Here is an 18,324-nt window from a genome sequence, read left to right on the forward strand (position 1 = left end):
GGCTGCAGAGGCTGGAGCCGTGCGCGCGCCTGCTGGAGCGAACGCTGGAAAAGCTGCCCGAGGTGAGCTGGGGAGCGCAGCCGGGGGCCCAGCTCCACCGTGCAGCGACAGAGTCTCCTGGCATGGACGGAGCACTAATGGAGCGCTGACTGTATGCAGGAACCATCACTTACTGAGTACTCACTGTATACCGGCAGCACGCTTTGTTCCTGAATCATCCCCACAGTCAGTAAAGTGGGTTCTGTTAGTGTCAACCCCATTTTACAGAAAGTCAACTCAGCCGATGTCACACAATTAGACAAATGTGTGTGGCAGGTGGGGGAGAATCCGGATAATCAACAGGTATCACTAATTGAATGAACCCAGGAACGAATGTTAACCAGGCAGTGAGGCTTGATGGTGGCGGTCGGAAGGTGGAGTGGGGCTCACGTCTGACACCCTGGGGCCAGCGAGGTGCGACGCCCCCCTTTCACAGTTGAGCAAATCGAGGCGCCGCTGGAGCGTTGGCGGCCCAGGCGCGGAGGGTAGGGCCAAGGAAATCCCTCTCCGGTCCCAGTTCCAGGAGGTCCCAGAGCTGGTGGCTCGTTTCGACACCCTGGCAGACACGCAGGTGGCCCTGAGGCTCACGGAGCGAGAGCGGCTGGCGGAGCTCGAGGCGACGCGGGCGCAGCTCCAGCGGCTGCGGGACAGCGAGCAGGACGAGCTCCTCGCGCAGGCGCAGCGGCGAGCAGAGCTGCGGGAGCGACTGGAGTCTGCACGGGAGCGCGCGCTGCAGTGGGTGCGGCCTGCCGGGAGGCGCCAGGCGCCACCGTGCACTCCGGAGGGGCGGGCTGCGCTAACAGGGGGGTGTCAGACGTGAGAGTGCGCTACGGGGCCCCAGGGGCTGGCCCGCGGGGGCATGTGACATGCCGAGCTCCCTTCCGAGGGTGCACCTGTCTGGTGCAGGTGGATGGGGGAAGCCCCAGCCCTTGGAGGACCCGTTCCCGCCTTAACCAGGAGCCCGGCGGGTGTATGGTCTCCAGGAATCTAAGTGGATTCAGATCCAGAACACCGCAGCCGAGAAGACCCTGCTCCTGGGCCGCGCGAGGATGTCAGCGCTCAACCTGTTCCAGACAGTGTGCCAGCACCTGAGGCAGCCACCAGCCCTGGACATTGAAGACACTGAGGGGCAGCTGGAGCAGGTGAGGCTTCCACCCCCCCCCCCCCCCCCCCCCCCCCCCCCCCCCCCCCCCCCCCCCCNGTGATGTCATGTCCTTCTTCAGAAACACTCTTCACCTCAAAACCTTCCCACCACAACACCTTCTCTGGCTAAGCTTGGCGCTAGCCCCAGATGTAGGCTCCATCAGCACCCAAGCACCCTGCCTTTCATCCCGGCTCTGACGGTGACCTTGACCTGCTGTGCAGAAGACAGCCCCATACCCCTGGGTCTCAGGGCATCTTGTGCCGAGTGTCAGGTGCCTGCTGGACACCCCAGGTTTGTGCCCAGTCTCAGTGACAGGTCTGAGAAAGTGTACACTCTGACAGTCTGCTCCTGGCACCAGGGGTCTCGGCCTCTTTAGGGAGCCTGAGCACAGATCAGGCACCATACATCCTTTCCGCCCAGTGGCGCCACTAAACGTCCCTGTGGACGGAGCACACCTGGCTTCTCAAGGTTGAAAAGGCCATAGGACACACAACATGGCCTACAAGGCCTCTTCTTTTTGCAGTACTGGGCACTGAACACAGGGCCTTGCACAGACTAGACGAGTGCTCTGCCACCAAGCTACATTCCTAGGCCTTTTCAAAATTCGAGATAGGGCCTCAATAAGTTGTCCAGATCTCAAACTTCCCATCCTCCTGCCTCAGCCTCCAGAGTTGCTGGGTTACAGGTGTGCACCACCACACCTGGCAACTTCATTATGTTTTTTCCATCTTTGCTGGAGGGTTCCCTTCTCAGATGCTCACTTAGGTGAGAAACCTGAGGGCAGCCCAGGGATGGTGGGTGGTGAGCTGGCCACCAACACCTATGACAGTGGATCTATGGATTCTTAGTATTATGTTAATATTAATTACAATAAAGAAGGGTCACCCACCTATGGAGATGAACAGATCACAAACCAATGAGTATGCCCCACCCAACGAACCCCACATCTGGGACACGGACACACATGGAAACATAAACTGAGTGATAAATAACACCTCTATGGTAACTTTGTTGCTCGGTTTCAGTCCTATACACAGGACACTGGGACATAATGGGTTTTAAAAAAGGGTGACATGAGGAGTGAACACCAACAGCTGGGAACGTGGACTGTCTGGCGAGGAGTTGCCCTGAACAGCCCTGGGAACCAGGTGGCTTTGCTGCTGCCCCATACTGGGGCCTCCGGCCCCCACCCCTGCCTCGCAGCCTCCCAGGTGTTGTGGGAGGGGGGAGGCTGGCCATCCACTAAAGGCTGGGATGTGCCGTGGCTGCACTCGGTCCCCCAGGTGAAGCTCTTCATCCTGGACCTCTCTGCCATGCTGGCCAGACATCGCCTGCCTGAGCCTGTGGCCGCCACCTCCCAGCCCTGACCCAGGTGAGCAGGAGCTGAGGGACCCAGCCCTGGGAGGAGGCCCCACACTCCCTAGGAGTACAGGCTCCGGGCCACCCTGACCTGTTTTCCCAGGAGGAAGACGGAGCTGTGCCTGCCCAGGCCGCAGTGTCTAGATGCGTGTCTGGTATGATCAAGGTGGACCAGCAAGGGGCTTCGGGCAACGTGCGGGGTACCCCCTACCCAGAGGCCTGCAGCTCTGTACTCTGCCAGGGACGGGCCATCTTGAGGGGCAGCCGCTGGAGGCTCCTGACTCTCAGAACCTGAACAGGGTGACAGGAGCTCTGAGCAGGACAGAAGCAGGATGGCTCTGACCTCTCATAGCCAGAGGGCAGCAGCTGGCCCTGTGGCCCCAGTTTGACTATCCTGAGCCCACAGAGGCAGCTGACTCCCCTCTGAGCCAATAGAGCAACCTCAGGGGACCCAGGTGGCATCACATGGGGCATACACAAACACTCTCAACTGCCACATTAGCTGCACGACCTGTGTCTCCCCCTTGTCTCCCCAAGAAGACTCTACACTCAGGTCGCGCAGAGGTACTCAATAAAGGTTTATCATGTTGAAAACCATCACTGAGCCTGAGGCACTCGGGGCTGGGACCATGTGACCATGACCTCTGAACCCAGAACTCACAGCAGCAGCAGCAGTGACTCAGTTGCCACCTTGGGTCCTGCCTGCCTGACTTTGCTGGCGAACTCCTACACAGGCTCCAAGGCCTGACTCCAGTGTCCCTTGGTAGAGGCAGGGGCTGCCCCTGTGGCCAGAGGCACTTCCTTCCCACAGGGCACAAGCTCCTGCAGGCAGCCCCCCAGTAGCGCATGGGAAATGACTGCTCGAGTCCACATTGGGGCCAGGCTGCGGGCTGAGTCCTGGTCCTTACATCCTCTTCCTCATCTTGCCCTTCCTGGAGGGGGCACCGCGGCCAAAGGCGCCCTGTTGCAGCTCCCGGACCCGGCGGCGGTTGCGAGCGGAGAGCTGCTTGAGGCCCCCGCGCTGCAAGAAGCGCATCTTCTGGGCCCGGCGTCTCTGCTTCAGGATCTGCTGCTTGGTCTTGAGCTCAGAGCGCACGTGGCCTATGGGGGCACCCGGGGCGCGGGACTGGGATGCACCTGCCAGGACATGAATCGGGGGCTGAGCGGCTCCTCCCTGCCCGTCCCTGCCCTGCTCAATGCTGTGGCCCCCAGTGGCTGGTATGCAGTGGGTACTTAACCAGGAGAGAAGGGAGAGGGAAAGAGGAGAGTCAAAGGCAGCCGGAGAGAGGGAGGAGGGGACAGAGGAGACAGCACTGGCAGGAGGACACCAGAGGAGTGGGCCTGTGACCCGGCCAGGAGACAGGCAGGCCCTGGCAGCCCCAGGCACAGAGCGCAGGCAGCGGCCAGCCCCACTGGGCTGCAGAGATAAGTAGAGGCTAAGTCCACCCAAGGGAGCCTGGGACATGGTGCCAAGTTCCCCTCTCCCCAGGGGTGGATCCAGGTGGAGGGTGGCAGGCAGCCGGGCAGCCTATGCTCAGTCCCTGTCCTCGCCCTCGTTTCCCTGCTTATAAAGTAGGCACTGTCTCCTAGACCCACAGGTCATGTGTGACATGTCTAGGACACAGCCTGTACCTCCCTAACAGTAGGCTAACCCGCAGTGTTTGGGGGCAGGGTTAGAAGGGTCCAGCTGCAGATGAATCCCTTCAGAGCATGAGGAGGACTGAGTGGGGTCGGAGGGCAGGCAGTGGCCTCTCTGCTCCTAAGGCTGCCCCAGGGCCTTGCACACAGGGGTCTGCCCCAGGGACTGCTCCATGCCGGTCCATGCCAGAGTCTGTGGTCACTAAAGACTCTGGCAAACCGAGTGGCTTCTGATCCCATCTAAGGTGGATCAAATCAACCAAGGCCCAGGTGGCCCAGGGGTATACTAGCCAGCCCTCACTTCCAGGGACATCTCCCAACCTCCCGCCATCGCCTCCTCCCTGGACCAAAGCGGCCTCCTGACCGTCAGCTCTTGTAAAAAGAACTCTACAGTGTTGCCAGAGAGAACCCCAGTCCTGCCAGCGTCCAAGACAATCTCCCCGCACTCGCTCCCCCAGGTCCAACCGCCAGCAGCTGAGGCTGGTGCAGGCAAGATGGTTGTGCCATGGCCATCCCAGCACCACCCCCTGAGGTGGGCGGATCAGGGACAGGCACCAAGCAGCACAGCTCTTCCAGTGCCTGTCAGCGGGTGCTAGTGACTGGGGGAGCCCAGGTCAAGTCCACTGAAGGACTTCACAGGGGCAGTGGTTATGAGCCCCACAATCAGCCAGCCTGGGGGCAGGGTCTTGCTGGTGAGTGGGAGCTCCCAGGCCTTGGCAGTGCCCACCTGGGGCTCCTCTCTGTGCCTGCTTTTCCCTAACGTGACCATACCTGTTCTGCTCACCTTCCTCGCCCTGCTACTCACCTTGGCCACGCCCTCGCTTCCCACCTCTTCGGGCTGGACCTCGCCCATCAAATGTCCCTTCCTCCTCTGAGTCACGATCATCAATTTTCTGTTTCTGTTTCCACTTCTGGTAGCTGGGAAGGCATGTTAAGGAAACTTCACGTGGTACCCTACTGCCCACTACAGCGGACACAAGTCCCGCTTATAGGAGCCGGGGCGGCAAAACCATGTGGCCCCGCCCCCAGCAGGTACACGTCCTTGGCACAGGAGGCCTCCAGGAAGCAGCCCCTACCCTGGCCCTTCCCCACCCTTGGCCCCGCCCCCAGCAAGTATAGGCCCTTGGCACAGGAGGCCCCCAAGGAAGCAACCCACCCCGCCCCGCCCCTGGCCCCGCCCCAGCAGGTACAGGCCCCTGGCACAGGAGGCCCCCAAGGAAGCAGCCCACCCCGCCCCTCTGGATACAGGTCCCGCTTGTAGGAGCTGCTGATGTAGCGGCCGCTCTCGGTCTTGATCTTCTTTTTGTCCTCCTGTCCTGACTGTCCCACAAACCGCTTCTTCTTCCGGTCCCTGGTAGAGGAATTAGTGGGGCTGCCATGAGGGAGATGGCCTGGGACGCCCAGGTTCCCTGTGGGGCCTGTTCCCTCACCGGGTCCCTGCATGGGCCCTGGGCCATCAAAGGAAAGCAGTGCCGCCACGCCCAGAGCCTAGCAGGTGCTCTGCCCACCTCACCTCACCTTTCCCTGGCAGCCCAGGTCTCAAAGGGGGTTAGGGGGTCAGAGGACTGGCATCGGCACTGAAGTGGGGATTGGGGTCCTCCTGGAAGGTTCCAATCCCCACCGACAAGTCCTGGCTTGTGACCCAGGTAGAGTGGCACTGAGAGACCTCATGAGCAAAACTGGTCATAAGCCTATCAGGAGAGCTGGCAAGAAGAACCCTGCAGTGTGCGACCAGATCACCGGCGGGCAGGCAAGGAAGGGGCACCATCCTGACCTCATGGGGCACAGACAGGGGGGCTGCAGCAGACAGCACCCCCCCAGTGGGCACGCCCACTTGCACTCACCACTTGAGCTGCTGCTGGCCTCTGGTCAGGTTCTGCGCTTCGTCCCCCATCAGGTCCAGGACGGCACCAGCCACCTGCTGCTCGAAGGCTCCCCCAATCCCACCGACACTCAGCCTGAAGGGAGGGTGTGCAAGGTAAGGGGGGATGACATGGCCCAGAGGGTCCCGGTGCCCACCCAAGACCCAGCTGATCACTCACCCCCGCTCGCTGTCAAAGTCCTTGGGCCGATAGGGGACGTAGAACTCCTGGTCTTGCTGCTGGGCCTCCGCCCTCCGTCTCTTGGCTCCTCCGTGAGATACTGGCCTCTGCCGCTTCTGGCCCACGACCTCTGTGAAGACATGCTGTAGGCGGGAGGCCCAGTGTCACAACTGTGGCTTCTGGGGAGCCACTACAGCTCTCCACATCCACTGCCCAGCCAGAGCTCAGGGTCCAGAGCTTCCAGGGGCTTTACAAATCTGGCTTTCCCATTTTTGGGGTACTGGGGATTGAAAGCAGAGGTGCTTCACCACCGAGCCACATCCCCAGCCCTTTTTATTTTTTTTTTGAGACAGGGTCTCCTTAAGTCGCTGGGAACCTCACCAAGTCACTGAGGCTGGCTTTGAATTGATCCTCCTGCCTCAGCATCCCAAGCTGCTGGGCCTACAGTCGTGGGCCACCATGCCCAGCATGGCGTTCCCATTCATTAGCTGGTGAACACGTCTCCCGTGGGACCCATTTCCCCATCTGCACACACAGCATAACCCCTGCCTTGGCCATCAGAGGCAGGATGGATGAGGAGGCAGGGTGCCAACTCTGAGACTCTCATTCTAGTCCCAGCTTGGCCCCCAAACTGTGTGACCGAGGCGAAGGCCTAGCGTCTCTGCGCTAGGGCTTGTTCCACACAAGTACTCACTGGGGCCTTCAGCTATGCCCGTGCCTACCAAATCCTCCACCAACGGGACCAGAGAGACAGACAGGTGCTGTCACCATCCAGGGACCTTCCGCCAGGCAAGTGGGACACTTCAGGACCCGTCACGATCCTCCAGCTGCCTTTCAGAGGTCACTATCTGATGCTGCTCCTGTCACCTGGCTGCTGCCCACATCCCTCCTCTGCCCCTTCCAACCTGCCTGAGCCTCAGCCTAGAACGGACGATGACCCACACACAGCGCCTCAGGGCTAGGGCAGGCGCGGTGGCTGCTCACCACAAGCCCTGGGCCCTCCCACTCCTCCAACCGGGCAGTGGCGCCCTCCCTCTGGTCTGTCCTCCCTCGGGCGGGGAGGCCCAAGGCCTCGCTGCTGGGTCTGACATGTCTGACCCCGGACCCCCGAGTGATTGTGCTCTGCAGACGCTGAGCCTGGGCCCCGGGCTTTGGAGGACAGAGATGGGTGCCTCCCCAAGGAGGGCCCAAAGCCCCAAGGATAGCTCTGTGGGCTGCTGGGACGTAACCACCCCTCCCCCAGCCCCAGCTCCAGGGCCCCAGGTCGCGCTGGTACCTCCACATCCTCTCCCTCGACCTCCTCTTCCTTCTCGGGCTGCTCCTGAGGTGCAGGGCAGCGCTGGGAGGGGCCAGCCAGACCTTTCTGACGCTCCTGTCGCTCCTTTCGTCCCTGCTGGAAGCTGGCGATGGCTTTGCGGTCCTTTTGCCGCTTGGCACGCATCACCTGGCTACTCAGGTCCCGGCTGGAGGCATTGATCTCAAAGATGGTCTGTGCAGGGGACACCAAGTTGGTTGCCTATGGGCCCCCTGCCCACTCTCGCCAGCTGGGTGAGCCCTCTGTGGACATCCCTCCCGGTGGCTAGATAGGCACCCTGGTTAACTGCATTTCACAGTGAGAGAGGAGGCCCAGAGCAGGTGAGTAACTTGCCCCAGGTCACACAGCTAGGGAAAGCCAGAGCTTGGCTGTCAACCCCAGTCCATCTAGACCCCAAGTCGGTGCGCCCCATGGGCACTCTGCAGCTCTGTGTGCTGCTGGCTGGCAGGCTGCCTGAGACCTTCCCTGCTTTTGTGCACCCCACTCCAGGTACACAAGGTGGGTGTCCAGGGAGAGCAAGGGGGAGGAAGGGAGGCGGGCTGGGGAAGGCGAGCATCCAGGCCCGAGCAGGCCGAGGGCCCATCACTCCCACTGTGAGCCTCAGTCACCTCTGGAGGTGGGGGACGCAGCTGCCCCACAGGGCCTGCAGTGGCCCAGCAGGGTCCGGACTGAGGGCGTCTCTGGGAGCCGACGAGCCAGGGCTGAGGGCTGGGAAACCCCAAGCGCAGATGGACCCTGCCGCAGGGTCCCCCAGGGGCCAGCAGCACCCTGTTATCCCGGTCCTGGCAGGACCTGTGTGCCCTGCCCCCTTCACTCACCGAGCATGCGCGGTAGCTCCTGATGCCGTCCACCAGCCTCAGCCGCTGCAGCTCCCCCTCCTCGAAGCGCGCGCCTAGCAGGGAGAGGGCGTGAGGACCGGGCTGCAGGGCTGGGCTGGGCTGCCACCTGCCCCCCCCCTCCGGGGCGGGACTCACTGAAGAGGGGGTGCAGGCCCAGCCCTGCCACGTCCAGCTCCTTGGCCCTCTTGATGGACTCGGGCGACGGTGCTGGCCGCGAGCGCACGTACTGCTGCTGGGCGTTGTCCGCCACGCGGCCCAGGCTCCGCAGCTCCAGGGACGCCTCCAGGGTGTTCCTCAGGCCGCAGTCCTCGTCGTCCACCACACTCTGCGGCACCCTGCCCAGCACGCCGTCGGTGCCCGCAGCACCTGCCAACCCACAGGGTGCACTGAGGGGCAAGCTGCTGGCCCACCTGCCCTGGCCCTGTGCGCCCCCGCAGGCCTCGAGCAGTCACTGTTAGAACAGCTGCCACAGCAGACTTGAGTGCGCCAGAACAGGAGCCAGCACGGGCGAGGCGGCTGCTGTGCGTGTACATGAAGTCCCAGCAGAGCGACCGCCATTACTGACGCACCGACCGTGGCCCTGCCAGCACTGGGGGGCGGGTGCGGTCCTCTCCTGGGGTCAGATCCAGCCTGCCGCCTCCCAAGGCCAGCACAGGGCGCCCACCTACATGCACCATGGACCACGGACCCTCCGTGCTGCCCCGGCCTCCCCTCACCTGAAGGCTCCTGGTGGGGTGGTGCCAGGGCCAGGGAGCGGCCCAGGAACAGGTGCAGGTCCAGCAGGTAGGGAACCTCGTCTGGGGCCACCAGGGAGTAGGCTGTGCCACTTCGGCCAGCGCGGGCCACACGGCCTGAGGAGGAGATGGTAGTTCAAGCATGACAGCCACTGGGCTGGGCACTCGCAGTGGCTAAAAGGGTGAAGTGTGTTACAAATATTCTATGGGGACGGAGGAAAGGATACGGTGACAGCTTTGTCACCAGAGAGCAATAGGAACAGTGATGGGGGGGTCTCTGAAAGGACTACAGGGTTCCATGCCCACTTTGCCACCCGGCTGCCACCTGGCCAGCTAGTCACCCCCCTGGCCTCCGTCTCCCCACCTGTGAAGGCACCATCACCCATACAGGCCAAGCAGCACACAAGGGACATGGCGCCCGTCAGCTTCCCACCGTGAGTGGGGACTGGACTGTGTCCCCAGCCATGCTGAAGTCCCTATGGCCAGTGCCCCAAATGTGGCCTCCACGGGACACAGTGGCACTGCTGCTCTAACTACTCAAAACAAGGCCGTGCAAGAAGGGTGGGCCCTCCATCCCAGGGGACAGCTGGTGCTCTGTAACGGCGACCCAAGCACACGGACACGCTATGACTTTTGTGACAAAGAGGTAAGGCGGGGCCGGGGTAGAGCAAAGCCCTGGGGAAAGGTTAACGGAGCAGGTGCCAGGCAGGGCCGAGAGGAGGCAGCCCGGATCCCGGCCCAACAGAGCGGGAAGGACCTGTGTAGGACAGACGGGTAGAGACGGCCCCTGGGGTAGCCAAGGACATGGAGTCTCAGGGAGGGGACCTCGAGGAGACTGAAAGGCCATGCTGTCAAGTGCCACAGCAAGAGAAAGACACAGCCCAGGATAGGGCGAGTGGCCTCTGCAGAAGCAGAGCCGCGCTGCCCAGCAGGACCTGCCCGGCTGCATCCCCACGCCCCGGCTCCCAGCAGGCCTGGTGCCTTGCTGCTCACCCACGCGGTGCAGGAAGAGCTTGCCCTTGGCGGGGAAGCTGTAGTTGATGACGTTGTCCAGCAGCGGGATGTCCAGGCCCCGGGCTGCCAGGTCGGTCACGATGAGGGCAGAGCACTTGCCGTGTGTGAACCTGGCCAGGTTGATCTTGCGGGCCGTCTGGTCCAGGGCGCTGTAGATGTGGGCACAGCTGACCCGCTGGGCCGTCAGCAGCTGCTCGGAGGAGGGCAGGAGAGAGGTGAGGGAGGTGAAGGAGGCTCTGGGCCGGGGGCCGGGCAGGGCGCCATGTGCAGAGGCCAGCCCCGCCGGCCCACAGCCTGGCACCCCCGGCTTGAAGCCTGGCTCTGCTCAGTGACCCCAACTTGGAACCCTCACCAGTATCACTTCTGGCCGGCCCCTGCCCAGGTGGCGGGCGCAGAGTGCTCCCTCTGGAGGCAGCCAGCACTGACCGGGACAGCCTGGGCTGACCCTCTCTGGGCCTCCCTGCCCTGGGCTGAGGGGAAAGCCGCGTTGCTCACGGAGGCCCTGTTCTGAGGACTGAGCCCATGGCACTATGTGCAGAAGAGCCCGGAACCCAGCAGGCAGGTGACCGTCACTGTTCTCTAAGAACTGCTGTTGGCCTCACGCACGGATGACCCCAGCTGCACAGGGGAGGCTGAGCGAGGGGATCAGGAGCCGCGTCCTGGGACAACAGGGCCAGATGTGCTGAGGGGCGGGAGGCAGTGAGGGGCTGGGCAGGGCCCGCGGCCGCCTGGGCGACTGGGACTCCATCGACAGGGTCACGCTGGTACCCACGTTTGACACAAGCCACGGAACTGCCTGTACTCCCAGGGCACTCCGCACCCCCATGGGTGTGAACTGTGCCCAACGCACTGCAGGCTGATACCCGGCTACAGAGTGACGGGATGGCCGGGAGATGGCTCACAGCAGCCTTGACGGAGGGGAAAGCAGATGGATGGAGCCGGGCCAGGGGCTGTGAACAGCTGTGCCCAGGCCGCCAGGACCCGGAGCGACCACATAGACTTTCTGTGTGCTCAGGATCTGCTCAGGGAAGGGAGAGCCCTGCCCTCCCTGCAGCGCCGGCCCTGCGCCCTCTGGTGGCCACACTGAGAAGAGCAGGTCCAGGCTCAGGAGGAAGATGGCACTGCTCCCTTCCCCACCCCAGGGCACACCAGGCCCACTCACCTCCGTGAGGTACTCGGCGTGGTGCTTGGTGGCCACGAACACTACCGTCTGGTCCTGGGGCCGCACCACGTTGCGCAGCAGGTGCAGCAGCACCGCGGCCTTGGTATCCTCGCGCACCAGGAGGAAGGAGGTCTGCGGGGAGAGGGAGCTGGTGGGCTCTTGGCTGGCCAGGGGCCTGCAAGGTCCCTCCCCCCCAGCCACGGGCCTGAGAAAGGGGCCCGCTGTGGCCTCACCTTGAGCTGCTCGTTCAGCTTGGCGTCCACGTCCAGCCGGATGAGCACGGGCTCCGTGAGGCCTGTGGGGGCACAGGGGAGACGGGGTCACCGAGGGCCGGGACAAACAACCTCCCCCCGAGTCACCCTGCCACTCACCTGCCCGGGCAAACTCCACCAGCAGCTTAGGCAGCGTGGCAGAGAACAGCACCGTCTGATGGCCCCCGGGGAGGCGGCCGATGATCTCCTGCAGCTGCTCCGCAAACCCCATTTCAAAGAGCCTGGAGGGGGGAGGGCGCAGGGCGCTGGGGGGGTCCACCTGGAGCTCCCAGCCAACACGCCACCCTCATGGCCACCCTCACGGCCACAGCCTCCCCACCTATGCTGGCATCCAACTCTCATGTTTAACTCAACTTGCCCTTTCCTTAAGGCACAACTTCAGCCTAAGTGACAATGACCTTGAAATTCTCACCCTGTTGCCCGTGTCCTGAGCCCCGCGCAGGGGTCGGTACCCATAAATCTCCACCTTTCCTCCCCAGGGCACCCTGGGTGTGCTGTTCTTCCCTCCTGAGGCAGCCTCGGCCCAGGGTCACCCATGATTTGACCAAGTTCGCAAAGCTGAAGAAACAGTGGGGTTGGGTCCCCCCTTTCTGGCTCAAGTCCGTGCTCTCGACTCTTTTGCTATTTTTGATCTCTTTGAAAACACGTGCTAGACCTTAATTATTCTTTTTAATATTCTTAAAATGTTAAACTAAAAAATATTGGTCCAAGGTGCCCCAGATGAGCTCCGGCACGTCCTGTGATCTGCAGCCCATGTCTGGAGACCGTGGCCACGCAGGTCTCTCTGGACAGAGCCCTCCCCCTGGCCGGCCAGCCCTGCACCCTCTCCTTCCTAGCTGGGGGCAGCCGCAGCCTCACCTGTCGGCTTCATCGAAAACCACATACTCCACGCTCTGCAGCTTCAGGCTCATCTCCACAGCCACGTGCACCAACCGCCCGGGGGTGGCGATGATTCTGGAAGGGGTGCACAGGCAAGGTCACCCCAGTCACGGCACCACCACAGTCCCCTGCCATCCACCAGCCACTGGCATCAGCCCGGGTCTACCAACTCACATGTCAGGATTTTCGTGCAGGGCTGCGAATTGGTCTTCCATTCTGGGGAGAAGAGAGTCCGGTTGACAGAAGAGTCTCTGCCCTTTCCCGTAACCAAACGCCCAGCGAGTCCCCACACCCTTTTCCAGGGACACAGATCCTAGACTTGCAACTGGGGAAAGGCTACCACTGAGACGCTGGGCAAAGGCACGGCCCAGACCAAAGGTACCAGCTAGGATGTACAAACAGCTCCCGAAAATACAGGCTCGCCTTCAGAATCCGCCTTTTCCCCACCGCGACTCGAGACAGTCCGGGGCTGCTTCTAACCCACGGTGCTGCCCAGCAGCTAACCCAGGCACTGCCACTTCAACCAGAACCCAGGTGCCCGACCGTGCCTGCCCCTGGGGCATGAATCTCAAGTTAGTCCTCCTCTACAGTATTCATGGGGCACCTAAAGGAGCCAGGATCCTGGGACAGGCACAGCTTAGGAAGGCTGGGCCTTCCCACAGTCACAGACAAGAGAGAGAAAACCCTATGTGGTGCCGTGGACTCGCCGTCATCCCTGCAGCTCAGGGGGCTGAGGGGGAAGGATCTCGAGTTCAAAGCCAGCCTCAGAAACTTAGAGAGGAGGCCCTGTCTCTAAACACAGAACAAAGAAGGCTGGAATGTAGCTCAATGGTTAAGAACCCCTGCGTCCAATCTCTGGTACCAAAACAAAATTAAATTAAATTAAATTTCACTGAAGGGAAACTCAGACTTGAGAGCCACCATAATAGCGGCTTCCGGAGGGCAGAACGCAGGGGCTGCCTGGAGGAGACACTGCACAGAGGCGGGAGGATGGACCGAGCCCAGCTCTACTGCAGAATCTCCTCGAGGCCCTGGGCCCTTCACCTCCGCAGCCGGCCGTCTGTGAACAGGTGGGGCACCTTCTCCCTGGGGGAGGCAGCACCCAAGGAATGACACACCTGGCAGTGAGCCGCTGCTCCCAGGCCTCCATTTTTCCTTTGGGTACCGGAGATTAAACTTGGGGACACCCAATCACTGCCCATGTCCCCAGCCCTATTTGGTATTACAGGGTTTCACTCTGAACTCGCGATCCTCCGGCCTCAGCCTTCCCAGCTGCTGGGATGACAGGCGTACCTCTCGCACTCGCCTGGGTCAGGCCTTCATTTTTCACATGCTACTTTGAATCGACCCTCAGCATGGCACCCACACCACCCAGGCCTGGTTGACCCTGGGAGCCAGGAGCCGCCGCTCGGGAACCTCAGGACCCGCCTGAGCTGCGTGCCGTGGGCCACCCTTCCAGCACCCTCCGTTCGCCTGCGCGTGTGAGTTGGTCTGAACATGGAGAGAAGCTGCCATCAGGCTGAGCAGCAGGGGCTTGGTCAATCCAACGTCCTGGTGCACAGGGGCATGTGGGCACACTGGTGACTGTGGTGCAGGGGGACCAGGGCATGGGGTGAGAGGGTCCTTACTTGTCCCCTCCCAGGATCAGGGCAGTCTTGAGGCCAGTGAACTTGCCCAGCTGTGGAGAGGGAAAGGAAAGAAATCGCTTGAGAGGGTGACACCAGAGGACCCGCCCCGCTCACAGCCCCCGGGGACCCAGGTCAGCCCCAGCTGCAGACCTCACCCCAACGCACCTCCTTAGTGAACTTCATGGTCTGCAGGGCCAGCTCCCGGGTGGGCGAGAGGATGAGGGCACGGGCCCCGGTCTGGGCGCTGCGGGCCTTGAGCCGCTCGAACATGGGGAGCAGGAAGCAGGCCGTCTTGCCGCTGCCGGTCCGGGCCATGGCCACCACGTCCTTGCCGTCCAGGATCACTGGGATGGTCTGCAGACACAGGCGAGTGGCGGGGTGGTCAGTTCCCGCCCAATCCAGCGGGGAGTGGGCTCAAGAGGGGCTCTCAGCGATGGGCAGGGCCTGTCGCAGCCCTGATGGCATTCCTTCAGACACCCGTCCTGCCTCCTGGGACCAGGGGCAGCCTTCTTCAGGGTGAGCTAGGTTCCACCTCCTCCTAGGCCGCCTCCTCAGGACCCAAGGAAAGTCTCCCAGGAGCTAACAGCTGAGGACAAGCCCATGACCCCGGTGATGTCGGGTCCTGTGGGCGGCCTGGCAGGCTTGGCAGTCCTAGGGGGCATGACCCAGGGCCAAGCCTCTACTCTGCTGGCCCAACGACCTCCATCTGTGAAATGGGTGAGCTTGAGAACAGGGGGCAAGATTTGTGACACCTGGGACAAGGGGTGGCCATCACAAGGCCAGAGAGGAGGGCAAATCGACGTGTCCCCTCCCAGCCCTTACCTTCCTCTGGATGGGCGTCGGCACCTTGTAGCCCTTCTTCATGATGCCTTTGAACACGGGGTAGCTCAGGCCTGCAGGAGACGGGGACAGTCAGGGCTGGAGCGGCCCCGGAGGGCACAGAACAACCTACAGGACAGATGACTGCTTCATGGAGAGACAAATACCCAGGAAAAGACGTCAGTAAGGCAGAATCTTAAAGAGTAAATGAGACTTAACAGGCAAGTCTGGCCATTGCGGGGGATGCACACCTGTAATCCCAGGTGCTGGGGAGACTAGAGGCAGGAGAATCGCAAGTTTGAGAATAGCCTTAGCAACCCAGCAAGACCCTAACTCAAAAAATAAAAAAGGGCTGGGGATGTGGCTCAGTGGTGAAGTCCCCCAGGTACCAGGTTCAATCCTCATTGTGTATGTGGGGGGTCCTGCCAACCGCAGTGGACACAGCTCATGAGGATGCCGGTGTGAGCCCACTCATAATGCCAAGAGCTGACAAGGGTCTCCAAAGGCGCCTGTGTGACGTGATCACGACACCTTGAGAGGATGTGGGGTTTGCTTCAGAATCACCAAGCTGGTGAGGAGGTAAGTGTTGAAGTCAGTTGAAGCTAGGTGACAGATATGTGACACTCGCTGTATTGTATTTTTCATTCAAAATTCTAATTAAAAAAAAAAAAAAAGATGCTAAGGGACAAGGGCCCAGGACAGGCGCAGCGCGGGTGTTGAGAAGTGAAGCTCAAGTGCTGGAGAGGAGGTTTGGAGCCCAGTAGGGTGTTGGCTGGGGGAGCTGGCGCCCTTGAGATTCGAGAGCACAGTTCCAGCAGCTTGGGTCCAGTCTTTCATCTTTGGGATTCAGAAAGGCACACGAGACCCTGTTTGGCTCTCCTTTGGTCACTGATGACATTTAGCACATTGTTGTTGAGCTCAGCGGTGTGGACTGCCTTTGTGAACTGACCATCCATTCTCTTCGCCCACTTCTCCCTCAGGATGCTTTCTTACTGATTCATAAGTTCTTTGTACACTAGGGCTGATGACCCTTTGTCCCATAGCTTGCGAATTTATTCCTGACAGAGCATTTATTTTAGCGCTTTCTGGCATACATGTATCCAACCAAAAGAAATCAAATTACATGATTCAGGTCACACTTGGAAAGTTGTCCTTTCTTAAGGTTTTTTATATATAATATTACATATATATATGGTTATGATTTTTTTCCCATACCAGGGATTGAACCCAGGGACACTCAACCACTGAGCCACACCCCGGCCTTTTTTGTATTTTATTTAGAAAGAGGGCCTTGCTGAGTTGCTAGAGCCTTGTTAAGCCACCCCCTTTTTTATATCTTTATTTTGTTTATTTATTGAGGGTTTTTTTTTTTTTTTAATGTGGTGCTGGGGATCGAACTCAGTGTCTCAAGCGTGCCAGGCAAGCGCTCTACCACTGAGCCCCAGCCCTCACCCTTTTTATCCCTTACTCTGAGACAGGGTCTCGCTAAGTCGCTGAGGCTGGCTTTGAGTCTGCGATCCTCCTGCCTCCTCGGTCTCCTGAACTGGGACTTATAGGTGTGTGCCACTGCACCTGGCTGGATTATGAACATATTGATCTTGATGTCACATCCTTGCCCCAGCAGCTGAAGGTTTTCAGGTATAGAAGAGTTCAGCTTTGTTTCTGCTACAGGTGCTCCGCCACCTTCCCCACCTCTGCCCCCCTGCCATGCCATGCTGTCACACAGCAAACCCTCTGCTGTCTAGCTGTGCCTGCACCGTGTCACTGTTTCTGGGGCTTGTTCTGCATGCTTTCTCCTTGCTTCAGGCCTGTTGTCCCCAGAAGACCCTGAAGGCCTTGGTCTCCAGGTCTGCTGTGCTAGTCCACCTAACCCCTGGCACAGTGTTGGGCCAAGAGCAGACCCTGCAGCTCAGTGCAGAGGGCAGAAACCTGCTGCTGCTGCTCCCCGAAGCCCTGGATGCTCCGGGGTCGCACCCACCCATGGACTGGAAGCCTCCAGACTTCTTCTTCTTCTTGTTCTGGGCTCGCACCATCTCCCGGGTGTCTGGTTCCACATCTGAGGTGCACTCTGAGGTGGGAAAGGTGGGCAGGGGCCTGCCAGGCCCCAGCTGGGAGAAGAGAACAGACCAGGCACAATCACTCCAAGCAGTCAGACCCCAGAGGCAGGGGGGGCTGCCCACGGCCTGTCTCTCCAGCTCCATCAATTTCTCAGCTGAGCCAGGACACAGCATGGGTGCCCAGTGTGCTCTGCAGACACCCTGCCTGGGGCCCAATTCCAACTCTGTTCCTGTCTTGTACAGACTGTGAGCTAAGAATGTTTTTCACATCTTAAAGGATTGCATTAAAAAAAAAAAAAAAAAAAAAGGTCAAAGAAAACCAGGACCTCATACAGTCCCAAAAAGCCTAAGATTTGTCACATGGCCCTTAACAGGGATAGTTTGTCATGAAAAGGTGAGCAAGATATCCGGAACCACAAGCGCCTGCTACACTGACTGCATGAGTGGCATGTATGGACACGGTGTAGTTATCTTTTCAATAATTTTTGGAGCACATATAATCACCTGCCTTCCACACAGTAGGGGCACAGAGAGGTTAAGCAACTTCTCCTGCATCCCACAAGTGGTGCAGGGCTGGGCCACAGCAAAACCCCTGGTGCCACAACACAGTCTGACTCCTCCTCCTCACTCACCACCTATGCTGCCTGCATCCTCACTGCCTCTAGTAATTTCTTGGCACCCACTGGAGCACCTACTTAGTGCCAGGCGCTGGCCGGGCTGGGAAAATGGAATGAGGTCTTATCCCAGCCCTACGTGGGGTGCAGTCTTTTCACTTCATATAAATGCCCATTTATTCATCACCATACTCGGGGCCTACTCCGTGCCAGGCACAGCTGGGCACCGGACTGTGGAGAGCAACGGGCTGCAGCTCTTCTGGCAGCTTGGTGTCCACACTCATTTGCATTCATTTGGCACTCGGTAGTGGAATGCCACAGGCCTTAGAGCCAGATCACCCCGAGTTTGAGTGCGGGCTGCGCTCACTCTAGCTGTGTGATCCTAGTCAAGTTTTTTAACCTTTGGAGGCCTCAGTTTCCTCCTAGGGAAAATGGGGATTCCAATAGTTAGCCATAGGCGGGGGTGAGGCTCGTATAGCTCTCAGCTCGGGGCCTGAGACATAATAAATGGTCAACAAACACGAGATGAGCTTGTTTTTAGTTTCCCAGAGGCCTGGAGGCGTCACTGTCTCAAGCTACTCGGGCCTGGCATCCCCTTAATTCAATTTCCCAAGACCGTCCCAAACTTTGCCAGACCTTCCGCACCCTCACTTTTCATTGGACGGCTGGGAATGGGGATCCGCCCCCTGAGCCGAGATAGCCAATGAGGAGCGCGCGACCCACGGCCGGCAGCAAGGCCCGAAGGCCCGGGCGCCAAAGGAGCGGGGCT

General features: G+C 60.3%; 2 protein-coding genes across 2 annotated transcripts in view; one reads left to right on the forward strand and one right to left on the reverse strand.

Moving 5' to 3' along the window:
- The window catches only part of Cfap73 (cilia and flagella associated protein 73), a 7,468-nt gene extending 4,329 nt beyond the window's left edge, over window positions 1-3,139 (forward strand). Inside the window, exons 5-9 of the mRNA XM_048785671.1 lie at window positions 9-62; window positions 557-778; window positions 1,023-1,181; window positions 2,467-2,555; window positions 2,646-3,139. Of these exons, the coding sequence (XP_048641628.1) occupies window positions 9-62; window positions 557-778; window positions 1,023-1,181; window positions 2,467-2,550 (519 nt within the window). The 3' untranslated portion in view covers window positions 2,551-2,555; window positions 2,646-3,139. The remainder of the gene's footprint in view (window positions 1-8; window positions 63-556; window positions 779-1,022; window positions 1,182-2,466; window positions 2,556-2,645) is intronic.
- Ddx54 (DEAD-box helicase 54) lies at window positions 3,102-17,130 on the reverse strand. The gene is made up of 19 exons (XM_015505141.2): window positions 16,863-17,130; window positions 14,888-14,958; window positions 14,231-14,419; window positions 14,066-14,115; window positions 12,612-12,653; window positions 12,417-12,512; window positions 11,658-11,779; window positions 11,520-11,581; window positions 11,287-11,418; window positions 10,104-10,314; window positions 9,093-9,227; window positions 8,512-8,742; window positions 8,356-8,429; window positions 7,499-7,711; window positions 6,223-6,365; window positions 6,025-6,138; window positions 5,427-5,531; window positions 4,986-5,098; window positions 3,102-3,679 (listed from the first exon to the last, which is right to left on the reverse strand). The coding sequence occupies exons 1-19, from the start codon at window positions 17,113-17,115 to the stop codon at window positions 3,447-3,449; spliced, it is 2,589 nt and encodes an 862-aa protein (XP_015360627.2). The 5' UTR covers window positions 17,116-17,130; the 3' UTR covers window positions 3,102-3,446.
- Between the last annotated feature and the right edge of the window lie 1,194 nt (window positions 17,131-18,324).

This window comes from Marmota marmota, unplaced genomic scaffold, assembly GCF_001458135.2.
Source record: "Marmota marmota marmota unplaced genomic scaffold, marMar, whole genome shotgun sequence".
NCBI classification, from domain to species: domain Eukaryota; kingdom Metazoa; phylum Chordata; class Mammalia; order Rodentia; family Sciuridae; genus Marmota; species Marmota marmota.